The sequence below is a fragment of the Citrus sinensis genome, chromosome 5 (genome assembly GCF_022201045.2).
Source record: "Citrus sinensis cultivar Valencia sweet orange chromosome 5, DVS_A1.0, whole genome shotgun sequence".
Classification (NCBI taxonomy): domain Eukaryota; kingdom Viridiplantae; phylum Streptophyta; class Magnoliopsida; order Sapindales; family Rutaceae; genus Citrus; species Citrus sinensis.
In genome coordinates this window covers 33,988,741-34,012,025 of record NC_068560.1, presented here as the reverse complement: position 1 = coordinate 34,012,025, position 23,285 = coordinate 33,988,741, and the positions used below count along the sequence as shown (strand labels likewise).

At 35.6% G+C, this 23,285-nt stretch overlaps 5 protein-coding genes across 6 annotated transcripts; 3 read left to right on the top strand and 2 right to left on the bottom strand.

Moving 5' to 3' along the window:
- Nucleotides 1-1,804: 1,804 nt before the first annotated feature.
- On the top strand, nt 1,805-3,281 carry LOC102620620 (uncharacterized). Of its 2 annotated transcripts, none has more exons than XM_025095977.2 (3): nt 1,805-2,143; nt 2,292-2,472; nt 2,568-3,281. In XM_025095977.2, exons 1-3 carry the CDS (start codon nt 1,970-1,972, stop codon nt 2,969-2,971), a joined length of 759 nt encoding a protein of 252 aa, XP_024951745.2. In that variant the 5' UTR covers nt 1,805-1,969; the 3' UTR covers nt 2,972-3,281. The 2 variants fall into 2 exon arrangements, with proteins under 2 accessions (XP_024951745.2, XP_006472931.2); XM_006472868.4 differs by having other exon boundaries at nt 1,813-2,143; nt 2,583-3,281.
- Nucleotides 3,282-5,842: 2,561 nt separating this feature from the next.
- On the bottom strand, nt 5,843-11,559 carry LOC102620336 (vacuolar protein sorting-associated protein 45 homolog). The gene is made up of 13 exons (XM_006472867.4): nt 11,268-11,559; nt 10,756-10,957; nt 10,546-10,625; nt 9,814-10,041; nt 9,562-9,687; nt 9,359-9,439; nt 9,136-9,277; nt 8,846-9,024; nt 8,014-8,169; nt 7,607-7,714; nt 7,397-7,518; nt 6,646-6,777; nt 5,843-6,415 (listed from the first exon to the last, which is right to left on the bottom strand). The coding sequence occupies exons 1-10, from the start codon at nt 11,355-11,357 to the stop codon at nt 7,649-7,651; spliced, it is 1,350 nt and encodes a 449-aa protein (XP_006472930.2). The 5' UTR covers nt 11,358-11,559; the 3' UTR covers nt 5,843-6,415; nt 6,646-6,777; nt 7,397-7,518; nt 7,607-7,648.
- On the bottom strand, nt 6,355-7,624 carry LOC127902448 (vacuolar protein sorting-associated protein 45 homolog). Its single transcript, XM_052441359.1, has 4 exons — nt 7,607-7,624; nt 7,397-7,518; nt 6,646-6,777; nt 6,355-6,415 (listed from the first exon to the last, which is right to left on the bottom strand). Exons 1-4 carry the CDS (start codon nt 7,622-7,624, stop codon nt 6,355-6,357), a joined length of 333 nt encoding a protein of 110 aa, XP_052297319.1.
- Nucleotides 11,560-11,778: 219 nt separating the features above from the next.
- On the top strand, nt 11,779-15,697 carry LOC102620058 (putative UDP-glucuronate:xylan alpha-glucuronosyltransferase 3). The gene is made up of 4 exons (XM_006472866.4): nt 11,779-12,113; nt 12,999-13,208; nt 13,476-14,095; nt 14,547-15,697. Exons 1-4 carry the CDS (start codon nt 12,058-12,060, stop codon nt 15,575-15,577), a joined length of 1,917 nt encoding a protein of 638 aa, XP_006472929.2. The 5' UTR covers nt 11,779-12,057; the 3' UTR covers nt 15,578-15,697.
- Nucleotides 15,698-16,108: 411 nt separating this feature from the next.
- On the top strand, nt 16,109-18,933 carry LOC102619783 (uncharacterized). The gene is made up of 6 exons (XM_006472865.4): nt 16,109-16,481; nt 16,875-16,942; nt 17,034-17,209; nt 17,542-17,650; nt 17,925-18,303; nt 18,684-18,933. Exons 1-5 carry the CDS (start codon nt 16,205-16,207, stop codon nt 18,231-18,233), a joined length of 939 nt encoding a protein of 312 aa, XP_006472928.2. The 5' UTR covers nt 16,109-16,204; the 3' UTR covers nt 18,234-18,303; nt 18,684-18,933.
- The last annotated feature ends 4,352 nt before the right edge of the window (nt 18,934-23,285 follow it).

The window sequence follows — 23,285 nt, the reverse complement described above, 5'->3', positions numbered from 1 at the left end:
CATCTGCTATTAGACGGTTTCCGAAGATAACATTTTTTGTTTTATATAATACATTCATCTAAACAAAAATGTAGTCTCAAATTACCATAGTTTGTCAAATAGGTGGAAGAGCTTGGCATGGAATGTACATATATCACATCATGTACACATTTATTTAGTAGATCCCCAATATTGTATATAGATTACTCTTGGGAGTATTGTTAGCATACAAAAGAAATAGACATAATATATATATCAAAATATAATATATATAATAATTATTTGGTGAAGACATTCTTTGTTTTTACAGAGAAAAAATGTTCAATAAAAACACACAAATTTCAATACACTAATAGACAAAAAACACAATATGCATTGATATATATATATAATTGTGTTTTGACGTGCATCCTTACTTAAACTATGTGAATATGTCCTCATCACGCGCACATGCAAACGCACGCACGCACCCACACACATGCAAACACACACACATACACATACACACCCGCATGCAAACACACACACACACACACGCGCACACACAAGGAAACACAACGTAAACTCTCACATCATCAAAACCCCCTAAGATTATGATTACCAACAATCTTTTTGACTAGACTTTTTTAACAATCCATAATATTTTCTATGTGAATATGCATCAATGATTTTATATGATATGTCTGCCTTTTGTATAGAAGTGTTGTTGATTGTGTGAGTGTATTAAAAATATTTCAATTAAGGAGCTCTTACCATCTTAAAATTAGAGAGAAGTTAAAAACAGTGTATTTTATCTTATAGTGTATTAAAATTTATATTTTATAAGTTTTTTAAACTTATTTATAATTTTAATATGATCAAAGTTTTCTGATTTATATATACATATATGTGTGTGTGTGAAATACTAGTAAAACATTACTTAAAAGGTTGTTTTTTTTTTTTTGAGACTGATTAATCATCAGATTACTGCATTACACAGATATTTACAACAACTGCTTATTGTAGCAGAGGTATTACACTGATATTTACAATCAGATATACATGATTGGGACTTACATTATTACAATGAATTCTATGAAGTACATGCCCAATACAAATAACCTCTCACAGAAGAGGATGTCCATACTCCACATGCATTTCGCAAGGGAGAAGGATATAAAAAACATTTAGCCCCCACAATACTTTTGTGGAAGCTAGAACTGCTGCCCTCACAAGCCAAGGCCGAAGTGGCACTTAAAAGGTTGTTAATTCCACCAAGCTACTAACAAAATAATCTCGTGGATTGTGGAAATCTGAATTGATCCTTATCCTAATCACATTAACGTAGAAGTTGTAGCAATTGATGTGGCGGGCCAAATGACCAATTTAATAATTAGAAAGGAACTGTAAGAGAAAAAGTCATGACAATGAAGGCTGCATTTTTCGACGGTGGCGTCACTGCCAGATTTTGAGCTGTGTGAAATGAAAGCATTAAATAATAGATCTTTCATCAAATAATTGTTGAGCAAGACTGCAAGAGTAATCCATTTTAACTTTCAAAATGAAGCTCAAAGTACTTATTATCGAACACTCTCACAATTATTGAGCTTCGAGAAATGTTCTCACAACCGTTTTATGTTACGGTTTACGAACCTGTGAGGCTGTGACTGACTTGAAAGGCAAAAATTAAGAATTAATAAAGAAAAAATAATTGTGATTACTGTAACATTTAATCCAGGGCAGCGGAACGAAACATGACGACAATCATTCATCCCATGATGACATTGCATGGTGGATTTGTTTTGTTTTTGTTTTTCATTTAAACCCAAAAAAAAAAAGGAAAAAGAATTACTTTTATGATATCATCATAATTGTGACATATAAATAGAACCCAGCTGCTAATCACAAAACAAGACAGCACCAGTAATCAGTGTATGGATCCACAAAGGCTTACTAGATTTTTTTGACAAAATGAAGCTCATTTGAAGACTTGTTCAACAGTCAACACCATATGTTCTTAGTTTCGTACGGTCTAAGAATCATCAGAAAAATGGGCAGCATAGGAGAAGACGAGCTTGATCAAATGGTCAAAGACTACATTGAATCTGCAGGCTCTTCATCTTCGAGTTTCTCAGTATCATCTTCTAAACATTCTCTTCATCAATCCACATATCTCAGTTTACAGGTCTACATCTCCTGTGTTTCATTTTTGCTTCTCTTCTTTATACATATATCATTTTCTTTTCTGGGTCCTTTTATTCTTTTCTTATTTTTTTCACTTTTTTATTTTTTATTTTTGTAACCTTCCTACTGTGTGGTTTATGTATGTATAGGAAGTTCTTGGGAAACGCACTGATGATGAAGTAGAGATTTGTGAGAAGACATCCATGTATTTGGACAAAAATATAGGAGAGAGTCCAAGAAATCAAAAGAAATGGCTTGTGATGAAATTGAAAATGGATGGCTATGATGCTTCCCTTTGCAAATCTACATCCACTTGTAGCTTCTCTCAAGGTTTCTATTTTCTCTCTCTCGTCTTTCTGAAATGTAGTTCTTTTTGTTTATATATATATTTGCTCTTTTTTATTTTTCATTTTTGGGCATTCAAGTTTTCCGATTTACAGGTAATTACGAGTACGTTGAAGTTTTGATGAGGGACAAGAAATTAAATGGTGGGGTACCAACAAGGTTGATAGTGGACATGGATTTTAGGTCACAGTTTGAAGTGGCAAGGCCAACGAGAGCTTACAAAGAGCTTATTGACGCTCTTCCTTCAATCTTTGTTGGCACTGAGAAGAAGTTGAAAGAGATAGTATCTTTGCTTTGCCCTGCTTGCAGAAAATCACTCAAAGAGACGGGGCTTCACATTCCTCCATGGAGAAGTGCTAGTTACATGCAGTCAAAATGGCTCTCAACAAATTGCAAGAAAGTAACATTTTCACCGAACAATGAATTGGGGGTGGACCAAAGTGAAGAAAAAAGCACTTCAACATGCTGTCCTTTTATATTTTAGCTCCAATCTGGACGCCATAGAGGATAGAAGAGAAGATAAGATTATGATATGTGACTGCAGTTTTGTGATGATGATGATGATGGATGGGTTTTGTATTTTTTTAAAGTCATCGATTTTGAAATATCCTGAGGCCATAGACAAGACCTACTAGAGTCTTATCAGTTTTGGTGATGATGGTTTTCGCTTGTTTTAAAGCCAATTTTTGATTTTGAGTCATTTTGTTAAAGTAGGCCCCGAAAGTTAAGAATTTTGGTCTTGCTAATGCCTATATATACAATACACATATCGGCTTTTCTCTTCTTGATCTAAATTCACGTCTGTTGGCTTTGAGGTAGTAGTACGAAAGCAAAACGGATAATTTGAGTCTTTACGATGACATCACGGAGAATGATTTGGGCACAGCAGTTTTAAATATCTCCCACACACACACACAAGTTAATACAACTCTTCAGTCTTCTCTTTTCTTTCACGACGCCATGTGTTGTGTTGGCATGTACATATTTGTTAATTTAATTCAAGAGTTAAATAAATCCAATGGGCAGGCAATGGGAAAACCAGAGGGGAATGGTGATGAAGCTAAAGACTTTATTAAAGGGTGACGTCTTAATCAAAATCTGGATAGAATTTCTGATGAGAGAATTAGGCTTCAAGTAATTAAGAAGAATATTCTGGAACTCTAGAAACAAACGTAACACAAAGTCAAGCGGCAAAATGGACTAGAAGCCGACAAAGACAAAATTTCTTACCGCTGTTATCAAGGCTGCCGATCAGATTGTTCGTTCTCTCTCTCTCTCTCTATCAGATTTAAAAATATTTCCTCCCCTTTTTTAATAACTGGGGCTTCTAGTTTTGATAAATTTTCATGAGTTTTTTTAATAATAGAGAGAAGATATTATACTATAATATGTAGGGCGAACCCATTTTTAAGTTATACACGACTCCCAAATATTTTATAATATGGCATATCCTTTAGGGAATTAGATAACACACTTTTGAGTTGTCATAAGATATATAAAATAACCGTCCTTTCGCTATCTCGTTAATTAAGCTTTACCAGTGGCACAATCACTCGTCCATCAATAGATTTTTAAGTAGCCGCTGTCAAGAAATAATTGAAACTTAGAAAATATTTTCTCGTTAATTAAGCTTTACCAGTGGCACAATCACTCTTCCATCAATAGATTTTTAAGTAGCCGCTGTCAAGAAATAATTGAAACTTAGAAAATATTTTCCCTGTTATTAACTTATTATTATTATCCGTGCAGCCACGTAGTGATTAAGCAAATATGGTTCATTCAGGTGAAGGTTAAACTTACCCAGAAAAGAACAAACAGTTGTTATAAAGCAGAGCCACGTCAATCTCATCAAAGAAAAAAAGACAATGGCAGAGCCACGTCGACATTCCTCGAATCTCTAGACGATTTTGCATTTTCGCAGAACTGGCAATCGGGAGATGGGTATCATAAATACAGCAATAACACCAGCTCTTTGGGCCCTTCAAGAGCAATGGCCAAATGAGATTTGACAAGAAGGGTAGTAATGAATTACGATCGTGATGACATTCATTTTTCCTTCAGAAAATGCAGCAGAGTGATAGCTAGGTAGCTGGAGAATCCAATCAGAACTTGAATATAATATGATAGGATATTAAAAAAAAAAAATGACCCTGTGCTCCACAAGTGAACAATCAATCACTCAACATTTACACAAAAAGATTTCCCATTTTGTCTGGATGTGGGATTTTATTTGCTTTTTTTGGGGGCAGAGAGAGGAGTTTGAAGGCTGAAGCTAAGCTTTCCATAAATTGGGGGTCGGCTTGTCATCTGCAGAACTCTCTGCTTCCTGTGATCAGACACGTTGCTTGCTGTAGAGTCAGTAGCCTCTGGGGTATAATTATTTGCAAAGCTTTGGGGATGCATGGAGGAGGCTACTGGCTATGGGGGATCGCTATCCGCAGACTACACACAGCTAGAGCTAGCTGATGATATGATATGATATGATATCTATCTATGAATTAAAAGAAAAGGCTTCAGTTTATTACTTGCTTGTCTAAATTTAGACTGCTTCCCCATTTTTGCAGTACGTCTCAAAAAATAGCTTGTCAACTCCTTGCTTCTCGATATCCATGCAATGCCTGCACTCGGCAGCCAATCAATGTTTCAGGAAGTGAAGTTGACGATTTTCGATACAATCGCACCACTGTGTCGGTCTATATTATATGTCTCTGCAAGGGAATTTTTGACATTTGTTATCTCCTACGAAGGTTTAGGACTTAGGGATGATGACCTGGAACAAATGAGAGTAATGTCAAGGCTAATGCTGAGTTACTTAGGAGGATCCTAATGTTAAAAATATAAATTTTAAGGCAGAAATACAAAAATTCACTCATATTATTTTTTCTTAAAAAAAAAAACTTAGGGATGACCTCGAAGAAATGAGAGAAATATCAAAGATATATATTTTAAGCCAAAAATACAAAAAATCACTTATATTATTTCTTCTTACAAAAAAAAACCTTAGTATTCAATATATTAATTTATTTGTGCATATGCTGTTAAGCAATATTAACGTAATAAAAAATAATAATAGAAGAAAAGATCACCAAATTCAAATTTTGAAGACTTCCCAAATGAAATAAGAAACAATATTGGCTATTGGGGATTCTGTTTCATCCATCATCAGCTTATTAAATTTTCTAAAGTGTTCAATTTCTTCTGATTTAATTGATAATTTTTTTCTACTTTATTACACCATTTCAACACCCCCAAGATTTCCCCATATCAATCAATTTTTTTTATGCTTGATAGTTGATTCTTCTGTTATACTAGTTCAATAATACACTACCAGTACCATAGAACATTGATAAAAAACAAAATTCATAATTTTATGATTAAATAAATCTTACATAAGTTTGTCAAATGTTTACACAAGGATATATGATCGACGATTAGGCTGTTATTTTCTTCAAAATCATGATTGTACGGGTACATCAATCAAGTATAAAAAGGGAAAAAAATTGAACAAACAATATTCGAACGTGAAATTAACGGTTCTTTCTTTTACCAGGGTGTACAAAAAATGGTACAGAAGTAGGAGAGTGCCGGAGCACAGAAAGCAAAGGATAAGAAATTACTCTTCAATCTGAATTATCGGTTTTCACCTTTTCAGACTCAAATTAGTCTTCAATTCGGTCCAAATTGCTGAATATTAAAGAGTGTGTCTATACGCTCCCAAAATGTGCCCATTTACATGATCCCCTACTCAAGCTTCCGTAAAAAATTTACAAGAAAAATTTTACCACTCACACTCACCGTATCAGAGACTTGAACCGTGGGTAATTATCTACATGGCTCCCAAATGCTACATATGTCAGGGTTTTAAATTCAAATAATATTGCTGCTGGATTTAGCTGTCCTCTGAGCTTCTTCCAGGTCTTTCAAAAACCTGCACATTTTAGACAATATAAGGAGTAAACAGACTGATATTTCATGTAAGATTGTAAGCTTTTTCCTTGCCTTGTTTGCTTTCATATATGCATTTACAAATATGATATGGACTCACATAAACAACAGCTCAACAATGGTGTTTGTCCGAAAACAATAAACCATTTTGTACTTTCTAAGATAGTTCACACACCAAATATAAGAAATAATTTATAATGGTTCATAGCATACCTCTTTGAATTGAGAATTACTGAACCACCAAGTATAAAACGAATACCAGAGTTATTGGCATTTTCTAGGGCGACGGAACGCGACTCCTCATATGTTGTCCCACCAACAATGAAAATAATCACATCCTGTGGCCTGAATAAGATAATAACATTAGTCATAGTATACATGTTTTTCAGAATATGCACTTCTTCTTCAGACATCATTGAAACAGCCAACATTTTAATAACAAAAAGGCTTAAATCCTGAATAATATATATCTGAGTACCCATCGTATCTTGCAAATATATATTTCCAATTGTGAGGTACATCTCATTTATGTTGGAGGTATATTTTCCAGCTATGTGTGATAGGCCCTCACAATATGTTAACGCGAGTAGATTGTAATCCCAAAGGACGTCATTTGATGCACAGCCAGGGGCAGTGGTTTACACCAAAGGGCCTATCTACGTATTATATAACAACTATCAACTAGATCAGAGAAGTCAGCACTAACCATACTATAGCTAAAGGGAGGCAAGCCTAAAATGTATATTAATTACCAAATAACTCTCAATTTTGTCACTCGTTTCTAACCAAACATTACTAGCATTTCCATGAGAAGTTTCCACAGAACTAACTGCAAATGATAACAATGCAAGTTTGACTAAGAGTATCAAACTTACACGATTGTTTGGAGCACAAACATATAATTCCAAAAATACGAAAAGGAAATGAACTTCAGAATTAATGGCAAAAGTTTCTAGCAACAAACCTGCCTTGCTGAAAGTGATTTCCAAGAAACGGGTAGTCCACATCCCGCAACCGTCCCTTGATTATGCTCTCCATGGTTTGAAACAGAAGAGGCTGATGTTGCGTATAGACGTTCTCAACCCCCTATAAAGACAGCATGAAGTTTACCTATAAGCACACTGAAATAGATACCCAAGCAGAAAGAACAATTTTTTGAGATAGACAGACAAACCTTCAAACCACGGGCCATGTTCCGAGCAATATTCATAAAATCTCAATTTCCATAAAGATCCCCGGTTCGCTTGTCTACACCTGCTTGCTTCAAGAGGAACTGCACCAGCTGTCCATCCCAAATGCAACATATTAAAAACAGTTAGTTTCTTAAATAGGAACTACTGGGAACAAGAGGATTGTCATCTGATTGAACCTCTCAAAAGGTTAAAACTCGAGGAAAACTGTACACAAAAATTAAAGATTCCCTAGAACTGCTAAGTGGAAACCTAACAGCTTCAGAGAATGATGGCCCCAGTACTAATATTCATACATATGTGTATGTGTGCACAATGCTGTTCTAGTGACAACAATTTGAACTAGTAAACTAGTAGATCCAGGCAGACACCAGTAGTTTGTTTATATTACCCCAGGCTTGTACTTCGCAGACCGAGAAGCTAGCTTGTTGAAAAGCTGCATTAACTGAACTGGGCTATCCTTCTCATAGCGCAAAGCATACAACATAACCAGGCGCAGACGGTCAATGTTAGATACATTTTCATTGTTCAAAAGATTTGTCACTGCCTGCAAGGAAGAAAGTCATGGGACAACAATCTCAGTCAAGATTCCATATACATTTTTCCACTGTGATTTTAAATCAACCACCTAAACTAAAAGTAACATATTAGTATATCGCTAGTTACAGATAAGATAGTTAGGATACTTTACAAGGTACAACAACTATTTTTGTGACAAGTAAATTTAAGGGCATCTAAGAAACAAAATCAACTGGCAAAGGGGCATCTACTTATGCTCTCTTAAGTCTGAGGCTGAAGAAAATCTCATAATTTTGGTAAAAGTAAACTCATAACACGTATACTCAGGATAAGGACTTGTCAACTATAATGCAATCTAACAAGAACACAGTTTCTCCTTAGGATATGAGCCCTTGAAAATTTCTAGCTCATCCTACCACATAAGGACAGCTTAACTATTTTCTCTTGATGCAGCTACAAGTACCATATATTCAGCTAAGTTGGAATTATAGCAAGTAATCCATATTTCATACCAGCTAGTAATGCATCAAATGAATAATTCTAGTATTGTGCATGCATCTACATGCTTAATGAAGCAGAGACCATGGAAATGATCAACCAAAGAACATGGGCTATTTTTCTTATTAAAATAGAGACGTACACTCATAGGCTCATAGCTATAAATGAAGTCAAAAGGAACAAAATCGGCCATGCTCAAACACTACCTCAAAAGCTGCCCCTTGGCCCCCGTTACAAGCCAACTCCTGTTCTGTTTCCGAAACCAACATAAGCTTTCGCTCTTCAACCATCTTGCTCATTTCTGTGACCAGTGTGACATGCTTTGAAACATTCCCATGCATTTTTTTATACTCTGGATAGTTTTCAACAAATCTGGCCATGTCTTCTGCAGAAACCATAGTGTTCCAATGATTTAACAATAGGCCTTAGCCATGAATAAGAACTGTGGTTAACTAAAAAAGTGTAACTGAAAAACTTTATTTTGCATCATACGAACCTATGGTCTGAATACTTTGGTTACTTTTTGCAACCTGCTGAAACTCATCCACCATCCGCTTGATATTCATTCCGATATCTCCAAAGTTCTCATACATGTTCGCTTTGAAAAAGGTATCTTGTTCTGATGACAGCACAACCTCCTGTAAGCGTGAATAGCATATAAAAGATCTTCAACAATTCATCATTTCCTTATGTACAGCATAGGGAAAGAAGCAATTAACCTGTTGATCCTTTGGAAAGTCACCAATGCTTCTCAAATCCACTTTATTATCCTGAATGCCAATCAGTTCATGAACCATTGCCTGTGAAAAACAACATTATCAATAAGCTACCCTTCTCCATGTGGCTCAACAACAAATCAAGAAGCATAATTTATATTTGAGAGCAGCATAAATCGGAAGAGCAAATTCACAATCACATATACCTGATAGGTCCACTGATTCAGCAACGGAGTCACAGGATCATCCCTTCTATCAAGTATTAAGAGCAGTGGAGAGATTTCTGTACGTCTGAAATCAAAAAGACCACTTTCCTGCTGGTACATCAGCTTCTGTCATATTCAAGCAGAAAAATTTAGCTTTCACTCTGAAGCTAAATGTCACAGTATAGACTGGGTGCCTCCAACTCAGCACATTAAACTAAATTTAATATCTTTCAAACGTGCCATTCTACTTACAGTTGTTTCCTGTGCTATCCTTTTAGCAATATCTGAGGTCCTCTGGTACCTAATAACTGGTCTACGTTTCAATGCCAGAAAAACTGCTGCAATACCATCAACAACCCGGTCACAGAAGTGCTGCAAACTTGAAGGGTCTACAACTGCTGGGAGCATATAAAGATGATTTGAGGGTATATTCAGAGTAAAATGATAAGGCTCAACTGCGACAAAATCGGCATAAAACTCCTGCAAAATCATAAAAACACTTACTACTTTGGCAAAACTTAAATTGTAGACAAAGGATATAAGATGACATCATAACAACTGTAACACATTAACAAACAACAGAACTCCACTGAAAAAACTACCACATTAATGAAAAATGCATAAGGTCGTGTGTTGGAAGGAAAATTTGATAAGCGTTAAATAACTTCAATCGAGAACGGAATTGTTTTTGCACCAGCCTTATGACTTTAGCACCAGTTTTCCATTTTTCATGAAAAAAAAGTCAGAAAAAGTATGGTAGCGATAGTACAAAGGATGTATATCAGATAATGGCCTCACTCTACATGCCAACTAAAATTGTGATTATCTTACTTGGTTATGCTCCAAATAAAATTGTGATTATCTTAGTTGTAATGTGCTAGAAGTTTATTATGATGATAATGACCTGAGATGAAACAAGTACCAAGCTGAAAGGCAAAAGAAAATCCAAGTCAAGCATAACAATGTTTGTAGATGAAGTCTTACCTGAACTTGCTGCACAACTTCCTGCTCATCTGAATCAGCTAAAATATGAATCTGTGTGTCCTTCAACATGTTGGAGAAAACTGTAAAATGCAGGAACGCAATCAAATAGGAACTTCAAAAAGTGGGTAACACTTACTAAAACATATACATATACGCGCACGTGTGCCTAGACACGCGTGCACACACACACACAAAATTTAAAAAACTCACATAGGTGATACTCTCCGAACCTAGGATTGGCCAGCTGGCGCCGCAAATGCTGAATATTCTCGGACGATGGACGAAGAAAATAAACTGCTTTAAGATGAGACATGGATTCTTTGGACTTGTAAATGGAATCCACCAACTCTACCAAAAACACTTCTTTCTGAAGTAACTCAGACTGTGAATACACCACACTTACAGCACTAACCTGCAATTTCGTACAGTGCAAAAACTAAATTATTCAATTATCATGAATTTGGAAGTAATGTAACAATTTATAAGACATTGACCTCCACAAAAGTTAATAAAAATCACTTTAATTTTTGAAACATTTACATAACTAATGGTATCTCATAGCACAATCTAAACAAGTACGGTGGGATCATGTGGAATTGTTTAAATTTGACGGTAAGTGATTAAATAAATAACAAATGAGCGAATTAAACAAATTTATTTTTGATAAGAGCTAAATTAAGGATAAACTATTAAAAAAAAAGATAGGTTAAAAAATTAATTACCGTTTGAGAATCGAGAATGAGAACCTTCATGCCGGAGATGTCCTGCAACATCCGGTTGATGTAATCACGTGCGGCCGTTACCAGGACCATTTTCGTGAGCCCTCCAGATAGGGCTACGATTTGGAAGATTGATATGATGATGAGGATGAACGAGAGTTGGGAATCAAGCCTGAAAATGCAATTGCCGCGAAGTTTCTAACGATCTTGTTCAGGTTGGAGGAAGTGCAGATCTATGAAGAGGGAATTAGGAATCTGAAATGAAAGACTCGAAGTTAAAACTCAGCGTTTTTCCAAAATATGGAACGCACCGTTTAAACTCAAACAATGGAGTAATAACATTTGAGTCCTTGATTTTTGTTAATTCCAGTCCTTGATGTTTGTCATTTTTCGGATGGTGACCCCCTCCGCTGATAAAAACAGTGGAGTAATTATGAAAGTGACATAAAAACAAATAAATAAATTAATAGAAAAATAAAAGCAAACAAACAAAATTAGCTCACCAAACAAAATTAGCTCACCAAACAAAATAGGAAAGAAAGAGTTGTTATTCTATTACATTCATGGCTATGTGCATTGACCAGACTTGTTTTGACTGAGAGAGGGTCCTAAGGACAGCTCTTAAACTATAACCGCGCCATCGATTCTCAACTGGCACTGTTAAATACATTTCTTGACAGTGGCAGATCACAGCACAAATTTCTGATTTTAAAAACTGTTTTCATCCGTTTCTGAAATTCTGTTTTCGGAAATCAGATGAGGACTTTCCCATGATGCAACTGATTCGCACAAGATGAGAGGTCCTGCCACCAGTCCGACTGAGGCCAGACACCGCCTCTCTTCCTCAAAGTCAGTTCTTATTCTCTGGACTCTTCTTTCATTTTGCTTAAACTCACTTCGAGGATATAAATTAGTTACGGTGCTCTCGAAGTACTCGATTCCTCCTCCGTTCTTTATGTTTTACATAATTAGTATCACTCAGATCTATTTTCTTAATCAAGTCATGAAAATTAATTACTTGGTTTTTCTTAGTATGGTACGTTGCTTATTCGCCGTTTTGTATGATATACTGGTGCTTAATTTGTTCTGCAATAATTCTTGAATTAGTTGATGAATTGACTCGAGTAATGGCCTTTCTAAAAAGTTTATTAAATATATAAAATGAGTTTTTTTTTTTTGGGTTTGTTGGGGGGGGGGTGTTTGGCAGTGTAGTTTTAGTTACCGGTTACTGATTTTGGAACTGTATGTGCTTTGTAAGATGCATATTTGATCGCTAATAGGAAGATATTGTGTAGACATTCTGGATATTAGATGCAATAATGAAGATACGCTCCAATTCTTGGGAATAATATTGGAAATAGCAAACACGAGGTTTGTTTGGAGAAATATATCTGCGTCTTACATGTGAAAAGTATCTGCAATAATTTTGGTATATAGTGATTTCAATAGGAAGTTTGCAAAGTTTGTTCTTGTTCACACCTTCGATGGTTGTTGGTCTCTTTGTACAAGAAATACCAGAGTAATTACCCATTCAGTGTGCCAAGGTTTCTGTAATTTAGTGAACGAGTTCTGGTGTAGAAAACTTAGTGAGCCTTATGTTTCTGTCTGTCTGTCTGTCTGTCTACCACTCTATCATTGTAAATATGACTTATGTTTTGCTATATATACATACAGTGAAATCAATTGAGACAAATTTCTGCTCACGGATGTGCTTATACTTCTCTTGTGTTACAGTGAAGAGACAAGCAAAAGAAGGTTCCCAAGAAATAAGTATTTTAAAGATGTTGAGAAGGCTCTCCATGTTCCTATACAATGTAGGAATTTTAACTTCAGGATATCCACCTTGCAAGTTGTGCTAGTTATCATTTTATTGGGAAGTTTCTTGACACTATTTCGCTCTCCAGCCGTTCATATTGCAGATCATCCATCCAATTCTGTATCTCGGTATGTTAGACTGTCTATTCACAATGTTTTTCATTTGTTATTTTTGCTTTTACTACTTTCTTGCTTTTTCTGGTATGAATAGGAGTCATCCTGAAATTGGCTTCCCCTTGCTGGAACTTTGTTTCTGCCTCTTAGGACAAAATTACTTCATTTCACAAATTTTCAAATGTTACATAATCTTTCATTTACCGGCAAAACTAAGAGCAGTTGTCTTTTTATTGATATTGACTAGAGTTATAATGCTTGTTGGTCAACTTTTGCTGACAGATGGGTGAGAGAGAGTGCTAGCAGAGATCCACAATACTTATCAACTTTGGACATCAACTGGGATCAAATCTCAAATGTTGTAGAGAAACTGACTGGCAGAAATGAGTTTCAGGGCATTGGCTTGCTAAACTTTAATGACAGTGAGGTTGATCATTGGAAGCAGCTAATACCGGATGCTGAGCATGTCGTTCTGAACCTAGATCATGTTTCAAATGACATAACCTGGGAATCGCTATACCCTGAATGGATAGATGAAGAAGAAGAATTTGAAGTTCCCACTTGCCCTTCTCTGCCCAAACTTCAAGTACCTGGAAAACCACGCATTGATCTTGTGGCCGTCAAGCTTCCTTGCATCAAGTTAGGGAGGTGGTCAAGAGATGTGGCCCGTTTGCACTTACAGCTTGAAGCGGCTAGGATTGCTTCCTCTTCTAAGGGTCTTCATCCAGTGCATGTGCTTTTGGTGACTGAGTGCTTTCCAATCCCGAATCTCTTCACTTGCAAGGACATTGTGGTACGTGAAGGAAATGCATGGCTATACAAACCCAACCTCCATAGGTTGAGAGAAAAGCTATTGCTCCCTGTGGGATCATGTGAACTTGCTGTTCCTCTTAAGGCTAAAGGTCAGTACGAATCTGATTGCTTTACATTGTCTCATTCTGCAGTTTTATCAAAGTATGTAAATGAAGCGGAATCCTGCTGGTCTGACTTTCTTACCTACTTTATCCTTTTATCTGTATTGAAGGTTTTTTGATTTAGTGATGATGTATGAGCAATTATGATGTCTATGTGAATTTACTTTCTATACTAGTGCATTTATCCATCCAGGTCCAGATGAAAAGAAATAAGCAGCAGCTATTTGGTTAAATCACTACTAGATGACCGTTTAATTGGTGACATTAATCACTGACCACAACCGTACCAGTCATGATAGAAATAAAAAGAGTATACTGAGAATACTTATACTTCTGTGGCTTTCTATCTGTTGCTTTATTTTGATGTCTCTGAAATCTACATACTGTAACTTGTTTGTGGTTTATTAGCTGAAAATTCTTACTAGATATGTTTGAACAGAGAATTTCTACTCAGAAAGGGCTCGACGGGAAGCATACGCAACCATCCTTCATTCTGCACATGTATATGTTTGTGGGGCCATTGCTGCAGCTCAGAGTATCCGCATGGCAGGTTCAACACGAGATCTTGTGATACTTGTTGATGAAACAATTAGTGACTATCACAGAGGTGGCTTGGAGGCTGCAGGCTGGAAAATCCATACAATCCAAAGAATCAGGAACCCAAAAGCCGAACGTGATGCATACAATGAATGGAACTACAGTAAATTTCGTCTCTGGCAGTTGACAGATTATGACAAGATAATTTTCATTGATGCTGACCTGCTTATACTTAGGAACATTGATTTTTTGTTTGAGATGCCCGAAATAACTGCCACAGGGAACAATGCTACCCTCTTCAACTCAGGTGTTATGGTGGTTGAGCCATCAAATTGTACCTTCCAGCTACTGATGGATCACATCTATGAGATCGAGTCATACAATGGTGGAGACCAGGGTTATCTGAATGAAATCTTCACATGGTGGCACCGGATTCCAAAACACATGAACTTCTTGAAGCATTTTTGGGAAGGTGACGAAGAGGAGAAGAAACATATGAAGATTCGACTCTTTGGAGCTGATCCTCCCATACTTTATGTCCTTCACTATCTGGGTAACAAACCATGGCTGTGCTTCCGGGACTACGATTGCAACTGGAATGTGGATATTTTGCAGGAGTTTGCGAGTGATATTGCACATAAAACATGGTGGAAGGTGCATGATGCCATGCCGGAACACTTGCAAAAGTTTTGCTTGCTTAGGTCGAAGCAGAAGGCAGCATTGGAGTGGGATCGAAGGCAAGCTGAAAAGGCTAACTACACTGATGGTCATTGGAAGATCAAAATACAAGATAAGCGTTTGAAAACTTGCTTTGAGGATTTTTGCTTCTGGGAAAGCATGTTGTGGCACTGGGGTGAGAAAAATTGGACAGATAATTCCACTGCTTCTACTCCACCACCACCGGCTATTACTTCTGCATCTCTCTCTTCCTAATGATTGATCATTTTTTATTTCTCATATTTTCAAATTTCAATGTAGAATACAGAGTGACAGTTTTATACAGTTGAGTATGTTGATTAATGTCATCACTTCAGTTCTTATTAGCCTGTTTAATACGTCTTACATAATTCATAGTACGCCACGCCCATTCTCATTGACTGTATTTACACTCACTTCGTAAATTTCATTATCATGGCATGGCTTTGATTCTTGATAAAGATTTCGGTGAGGCAATTTAACGAGCAATTTTAGTAAAATGTCTTATAATAATGGCTGGCTGCTAAGTTACTTATATATAATTTATATTTGATTTAAAAATAACTTTTCATAATCCTAATATTTGATAACAAAAAATTAATTTTAAGTATATGTCCGTTACCAGATGAGTTTAATAATCACTAATGAACTAACGGTAAATTGCTTACGTGGAAAAAGGGCTAGCGGGGAAAAGAAGCCGACGTCGTTTGCTGCAAATCACACACGACTCAGCGACACCGTTTTGTGGAAACGCAGTCTCCTTTAACCCAAAATCGAAACACGGCAAACTGACGATGCTTTGTTACTTGAAGGTTCGATTTCCTGAGAATTTCATTCATTTTCTCAGTTTCGAGAAACAAAAAAATGGATTTGATTTCATCTTGCAATATCAAAATTACTCAATTTGCGACTCCAAATATCACCAACCTCAGCAGCTTAAGCTTATGCAGGCCTTCTTGCTCTTCTCATAACTTCACATTCCCATTTCACGACATTCCAAACAGGTCCTACAGAGTCCTGGCCAAGAAGAAGAAAAGTTCACAATCGGACTCAGAGTCAGTTCTCAAACAGACCTTAGTTGAAGATGTATTGATGGAAGAAGATGAAGAAGAGGAAGTTCTTTTTGAAGACTTTGAAGATGGTACTAGTTACCCTTTTGCTCTCTTTCTTCTTTTTTCTTTTTTTAAGTTTTTTTAAGCTGTTTGGTTGCTGGGAAATTTTATAATGTAAAATTTTAGTTATTCGAAAATTCCTGAGGAGGGTAATTCTAGGTTTGGGATTCAGGTGGCCTGAAGGCTGAACGGAATAACAAGCTGCAAGTGTTAATAAATAAGGGGTGGTGGCTAAACATTAGCTGCTGAATTAAAAGTCGGTGTTCGACAAACATTTTTAACTGCTGTGCTTTCAAAATTAAGTAAAGAGCATTTACAAACATATTTTAAAATGTTTACTCTTTCAACTTTCAAGCGGTTAATTTTGGTTGTATTTGACAATGAAGCTGTTATGTAGCTATGAATTTGTCTTGATCTTGCAGAGGCGTTGATGGATGATGACAGTAATGATTTTGAAGATGAGTATGTCGAAGAAGAAAGTGAAGCTTACGTTAGTTTGTCTTCAAGAGATTGTTGTCTATTATATCTTTTGCAATTTACACTCAATGATTTCTTAATTATCCTCTGTCTGAACTCTGAAGGTTGGAGATGGAGGTGCTGGAGGTGGAATATCTCTTGCTGGGACTTGGTGGGATAAAGAAGCACTGGCAATAGCTGAAGATGTTTGTCTGTCATTTGATGGTGACTTGAAAATATATGCCTTTAGGACATTGCCAAATTCCACTATTAAAGTTCGCATTGAGAAGATGTCAAATAAGTAAGCATCAATTAACCCTCTAAAAGATTTGTGATTGACATAGATGACATATACTTTCAAGAGTGTCACTAGGATGTTGATTTTAGTCAGTTTATGATTCCCGTTTGCAATTAATCTATTAGAGGCATGTATTGATACTATCAGATTACAATTTTAAGCTTATTTTTTATTTTGAAAAGTTCAGTAAAGTTGTCACACTGGTTATCAGGAATAGGTTTGTAAGATGCTCATAGAGAGATGGGGGGAGGGGATGAAAAGAAATTAAAGCACAGGAACAGGGTGCTTAACAATAAAATGCCTCTTTGGCTTACTCAGCTGGTAGCTTGTGACAGGTCTGGTTCCCCCAGTATGGAAGATATTGAAGCCTTTTGTACAACCTATAGAGCAAGATTAGATGAAGCAGAGATTGCTAAATCAATTCCCGAGAACACATCTTTGGAGGTATTCAGTTATTTATAATTATTCTTTTGACATTTACCTTCTTACCCTTTTGCTTTTCCCATTTCTGTGTTTGCTTGCTGTAGAGCATGGCATTCCCTCTGCAGACAAACAATCTAAGATGATAACTAAAATAATAGTCATGATTAAGCCTGGTTTGGTCATTGGACCTCTAACCTCAATGGTTTAATTTGGTATAAGTTCATTTTTCAATCTTTTGGGTCTAAAATATAGATATATTTTCAAATTTTCCTGATTTTAAAATTTTTTATGTTAGGTATCATCTCCTGGTGTTGAAAGGGTAGTTCGGATTCCACAGGAGCTGGAACGGTTCAAGGATCGAGCAATGTATGTGAAATATGTTGGTGAAACGGTCACAACAGGTTCACCCTCAGAAAGTGATGGTGTTTTCAGGCTCATTTCTTTTGACATGGAAACAGAATGTTGCACCTGGGGTTTAGCAGATGTGAGAATAAATAGGGAAAAGGCTGGGAAAGGAAGACCACTCAGTAAAAAGCAAAGGGAATGGCGTTTGAATACAACATTTGATTCCTTACGTTTGGTTAGATTGCATTCTGATTGTTGAAAGTTATCTTCCTATGCTGTCAGAGATGAAAATGTTACTGCTGCTGCAAGGCAGGGGACTGATGTAGCGGGTAATTTCGATTTCCTTGAATCCATTTAACATATTTTTGGAGTTCAGATTGATCTTAACACAATCTTTAGATAATTCAAAGCTCAAATAAACCTGACTAGAGCCTCAATATGTTTATGATCAAAGATACCTGTTTAATTCGTATTTTTTATTGTTTAATCTAAGGCATGACTTCTATTAATTGAATGGATCATGCAACATATTTATTACAATACATATCACATGTTATTCTTTACCCCGAACAGCATCATTCAAATCATACCTCCACTCATATTTTTTGTTAGTGAAAAATGATTCATGTGTAAACACATCAATTCTAGTTGGAAGAGAATCCAAACTTCACACATTAATTGCTTGTGCTGCCATAACAATGCTCTGCAGGGGCACAAGCTGGAGCTGAGAATGATAATCAGCTGCTAAATGAGCAGCTGGAAACAAGAATGCCGTGGAGCCTGGAGCCAATGGCTTAACCAGTGGTGAGGAATCATGAAGGAGATCCAGATGATTGTCTTTGGCTTCATAACTTCTCAAAATAGATTAGTGAATATAGGTGGATGTTTGATCTAAGGCATTGTAGGCGACTTGATCTTCTGTAAATTTACAAATAATTAGATATGGTTGTTACATAACAGTTGATAAGAATTTCTCACACCAACCAAAAAAAAAAAAAGGTAAACAGTTCAACTCAATCTTTAAGGGGAAAAAATGTACTTAAGATTTCAAAATCATTTAATAAAGCAAAAGAAAAGGATTCGGAAGTGAAAGCAAAGTCAGCCTACCAACGTTAATTTTTATTGCCACCATTACGACAATTCTTAGAAGTTTGGGGTAAAAAAGGTTCAAAATAATGGACCAAAAATGTTATTTTCGCACATGGTTTTCCTTTTATTGCACAATTAAGCTAATCAAATTTTATGCATAGTTTCTCTTTTGTTGTAATAAACTAAACAAATTGTGGATCCCTGTGTTCTTTTACACGGCGTACTGACATAAAGGCCTTTTTTTTTTTAGTCCATATACACGGCAGAAAGTATATACTGCAAACAAGTTTCAGCGAAGCACATTTCCTTACAATTTTCTGTAGTTCTTGTTTTTGAAAACAATGAGCCGTACAGTAGTTAAATTAATAACCAGGAGCAAGAACCATGCAGGCTATACTGCGAAAAAGCAATCAAAGGGCAAATAAATAATTAAATATAAGGAGGTGAATGAAGAATCAGGCTGATTGATATAAGATTGGAAAAAGGGAAATTTTCAGTTTCCTCCCTTGAGGTTTGCCGTATCTCCACTTTGATAGATTGTATCAGCGTATCTTCACTTTCCTCCCTTTACGTTAGTATGTAGTTTCGTATAAGGTTAGACGAAGAAGACAAATTAGTAATTGTATACTTTTGGATTAAATATTCAAACAATCTCAAAACTTTGCACTTTGGGAACTGTAAAGTGAATAGAATACTCTAATGTCGATTGGGTTAACAATAAAAGTATGCTTTTATCCATTGTATTTTTACTCAAAAACTATAATAACTATGCTCTTCTCTAGGAGAGATCGAAGCCACAAAACTCAGAACCCAATTCAATTCCTCACAAAAATACTTTGAAGGGATTTGTCGCTGCACATAACAAAATGAAGATGAACCAAATCTGAATCGATCACGGCAGATACCTATTCAAGAAATCAACTGAACTAACCGCCATCAGCAAAAGTATTTTTTTTTCTTCAAATGGTGATGAGATTAGTTGAAAATAAAGTTGGGTATATAAAATGTTGCTTGTTGTTATTGATGATGTGGGTTTGTGGAGATGATTTTGTTTTTTCTTTTTTTTTATAATATCAAATGCATGCTCCAATTTGAGTTTTAGCTACTTATTATTTGGGTAAAAGCTCATTTAGTCCCTGAATTTTAAGATTAGTGTCCATTTAGTTCCTGTATTTTTAAAAATATCTCGAAACATTCCTGCCGTTAAAGTATTGATACCCCTACTGTTACTTTTCATTTCTTTTAGCTTACTTTTACAATATTATCCTTTTATAATAATTTTTTGGACATTAATAAAAAGAAAATAATTAAATTACTAATTTAACCCTAAAAAATTATTTTAATTTTTTTGCAAGCACCGTTTGCGCACTTGGTAATTTGCATATAATTTTTGACAATTAAAAATTAATATAAATTTTTATTTTTATTTTTTAGGTTTAAATTGGTAATTTAATTATTTTATTTTTATTAGTGTCCAAACAAAAAAATTATTATTGAAGGGTAATATTGTAAAAGTAAGCTAAAAAAATAAAAAGTAACAGTAAGGGTATCAATACTTTAATGACAGAGATGTTTCGAGGTATTTTTAAAAATATAGGGACTAAATGAATACTAATCTTAAAATACATTGACTAAATAGACTTTTACCCCTTATTATTTAACTGAAGAAAGATTTTGAAGGTTAAAAGATGAGGCAATAATATAAAATTTGCATGTCTTTATTGAAAGATGAGGAATGAGTTTATTGAGTTCAGATTTTATGGGGATTTTTTAGGGCTAGCTAGTTGCGTTTGTTATTGGGTTTTTTATTATACAGGAAATTGAAGATGATTTTAAAAAGATGGTGATAGTTACTAATTATGGTGCAAGGGTATTTTAGTTATTTAATCAGTCAACAAACGGTCCAGTTAACGAGTAGGAGAAGAAGGTGGAGATACGCTGATACAATCTCTCAAAGTGGAGATAGGACAAACCTCAAGAAAGAAAACTGAAAATTATCCATTGGTAAAAGATTACAAGCAAGCCTTCATGTGGACTCGGTAGATACATAGAGCGTGATTAATATCTTTATTCCTGGGCTCATTATCGCAAGTCTTAGAAGATAAATATGTCCGTGGATGAGATGCTTGACTTTAAATCCTATTGTGATGTGTAGCTGTTGAGTTTGACTAAACTAATCAATCTTTCTACTTTATCATGATTCACGAATCACTTTTTCATCTTTTCCTTTCTTATTTTATTGCTTTCTTCTTCCCCCCCCTTGTTACCTAATCTCGAACGTCAAACCGAACTTTATTAGCCGCCTCGTAAGAAAAGCTAGAAAAGGGTTTAGTATTGACAATAGTTATCATTACAATTTCAACTTTTGTGGGTAAATTAAGACATTTTCACGTAGGTTATGTCCATTTACATATACAATAGTGAGTCACCCAAACTAAAAATCTTCTCTATACTGGAATTTAGAAGGCCCTAGATTCTAATCAACCAAAGAGCTTCATAGGATTCTTATCCAAACCTTTGTGATAATATTACATCATTGTAGTGCGCACTCCAAAATCTGCAGTATCTTGCTGATGAGTGATGACATATGAATCAGCTAATGCTGCCCACTTTTTATGGTTTCATCAATGAAAGAAGTAATTTCTGCAAAATGTTCAGAACCCTCTTTCTGGTATTGGTGCCTTCTATTTGATATCTTTGACCATGTAGTTGTCATGATTCTCACAGCATGTGAGCTGAGGAAATGAGTTGGGATTTACTATGCGTGCTGGTTTCAGAAAGCTTCCGTAGTGAAGAAAGCTGAGAGCTAAGCTGAAATCAGCACGGTGACTTAACTTCAGGGGTCACCTGAAGATCTTCTGATCTGAGGCCACCATTTTTACTTCACCAAACAAGTTCCCTACTGGGCATTTTTATGCAATTTAACTGCGCTCATGGGTTGGGTGTTTCAGCTGTTATGGGATTGTGCTTTCCCTGTTTCGAACACCAAGCGTGATGCGATACTTATCGCTTTGAAACTGAGGCCGCCTTCCTCTGCCAACTAACATTTCAAATTGGCCTTCACATTAGGAAGCTGGTTGTGGATAGTTGAATTAGCACACTTCCAGTGGTTGAGATTATATATCAAATGGGCATTAACTGTGGTGGATTGATTACACTCGTATCACGTTTAATTCCAACTGCATAGATAGGTAATAATTTGTGTAAAAATACTTCATTAATTCTACTTTATCGTGGGGTTTTGACGAGTTACATCATAGTAAATCCAAAAATAATTACTCATAATCTCACACTTACATCATTATCATTTTTTAGTATAAAGCAATTGCTTTTGAGTTGCTAGAAATTTCAAGCTGTCTCATGTAGCTAAAATTAGATAATACAGATAATTTTTTTTTATTATATGATATTATTACTCAAACTACAATTTATATTATAAATAGCTGATTATTGCTTAAATTAGATAATACTGACAGTTGATTATGATAATCTGATACGAAGGATCTCGTATAAAAACTATTTCACAGATAAATAAATAAATTAATAATTTTTTTAAAAATAAAATAAATAAAGCAATCGTTGATAAGACCCTTATTGTGGCTTATAATCGTGGCAAGATTGTTTCCAACAGTCAAGCCCACGTTTCCAAGTCCACTCAATTAAAGTCCCGCGCGTGCGTGTGGGCTCCACAACCGGACCAGACGCGTGTGGTCATTTGCTTTCGTACAAAAGAAAAGAACAAACGAAAAGCGGCTTTTACTTGTCGTGACTCGTGAGTCATGACAGTACGCAGAGAGTGAAAAGCCTTCTAGATTCTCTCAATGATCATCAATCCAAATTCCCCCGATAAGATTCTATCAATTCTCAGTTCTTTGATTGGACGGTGCATCACACCTCGCCTCGCCGCGAATGGGCATTAAATTTACAAAATGTATTTTACTTGCATGAAGCGGCTGAAATAAAGCCAAAATTAAGAAACGTTTTTGTTGTACTTCGACTTATTGACTGTAGACTTTACACGCTTTTGCGTTTTATCCTGTCAACTTTAGAAGCTGCCAAATGCGTCTCCTTATAGTAAATTTTTTATAAAAGTCTATGAACCTATTTAACATCGGGTCCTTCAATTATGATAAAATTTGACATAAGACCTGCTAGTAAACCTAAATCCTGTTAAAAATCTATATACTGTATATCATGGAATCAGCTTATCCAACAGTTTTTT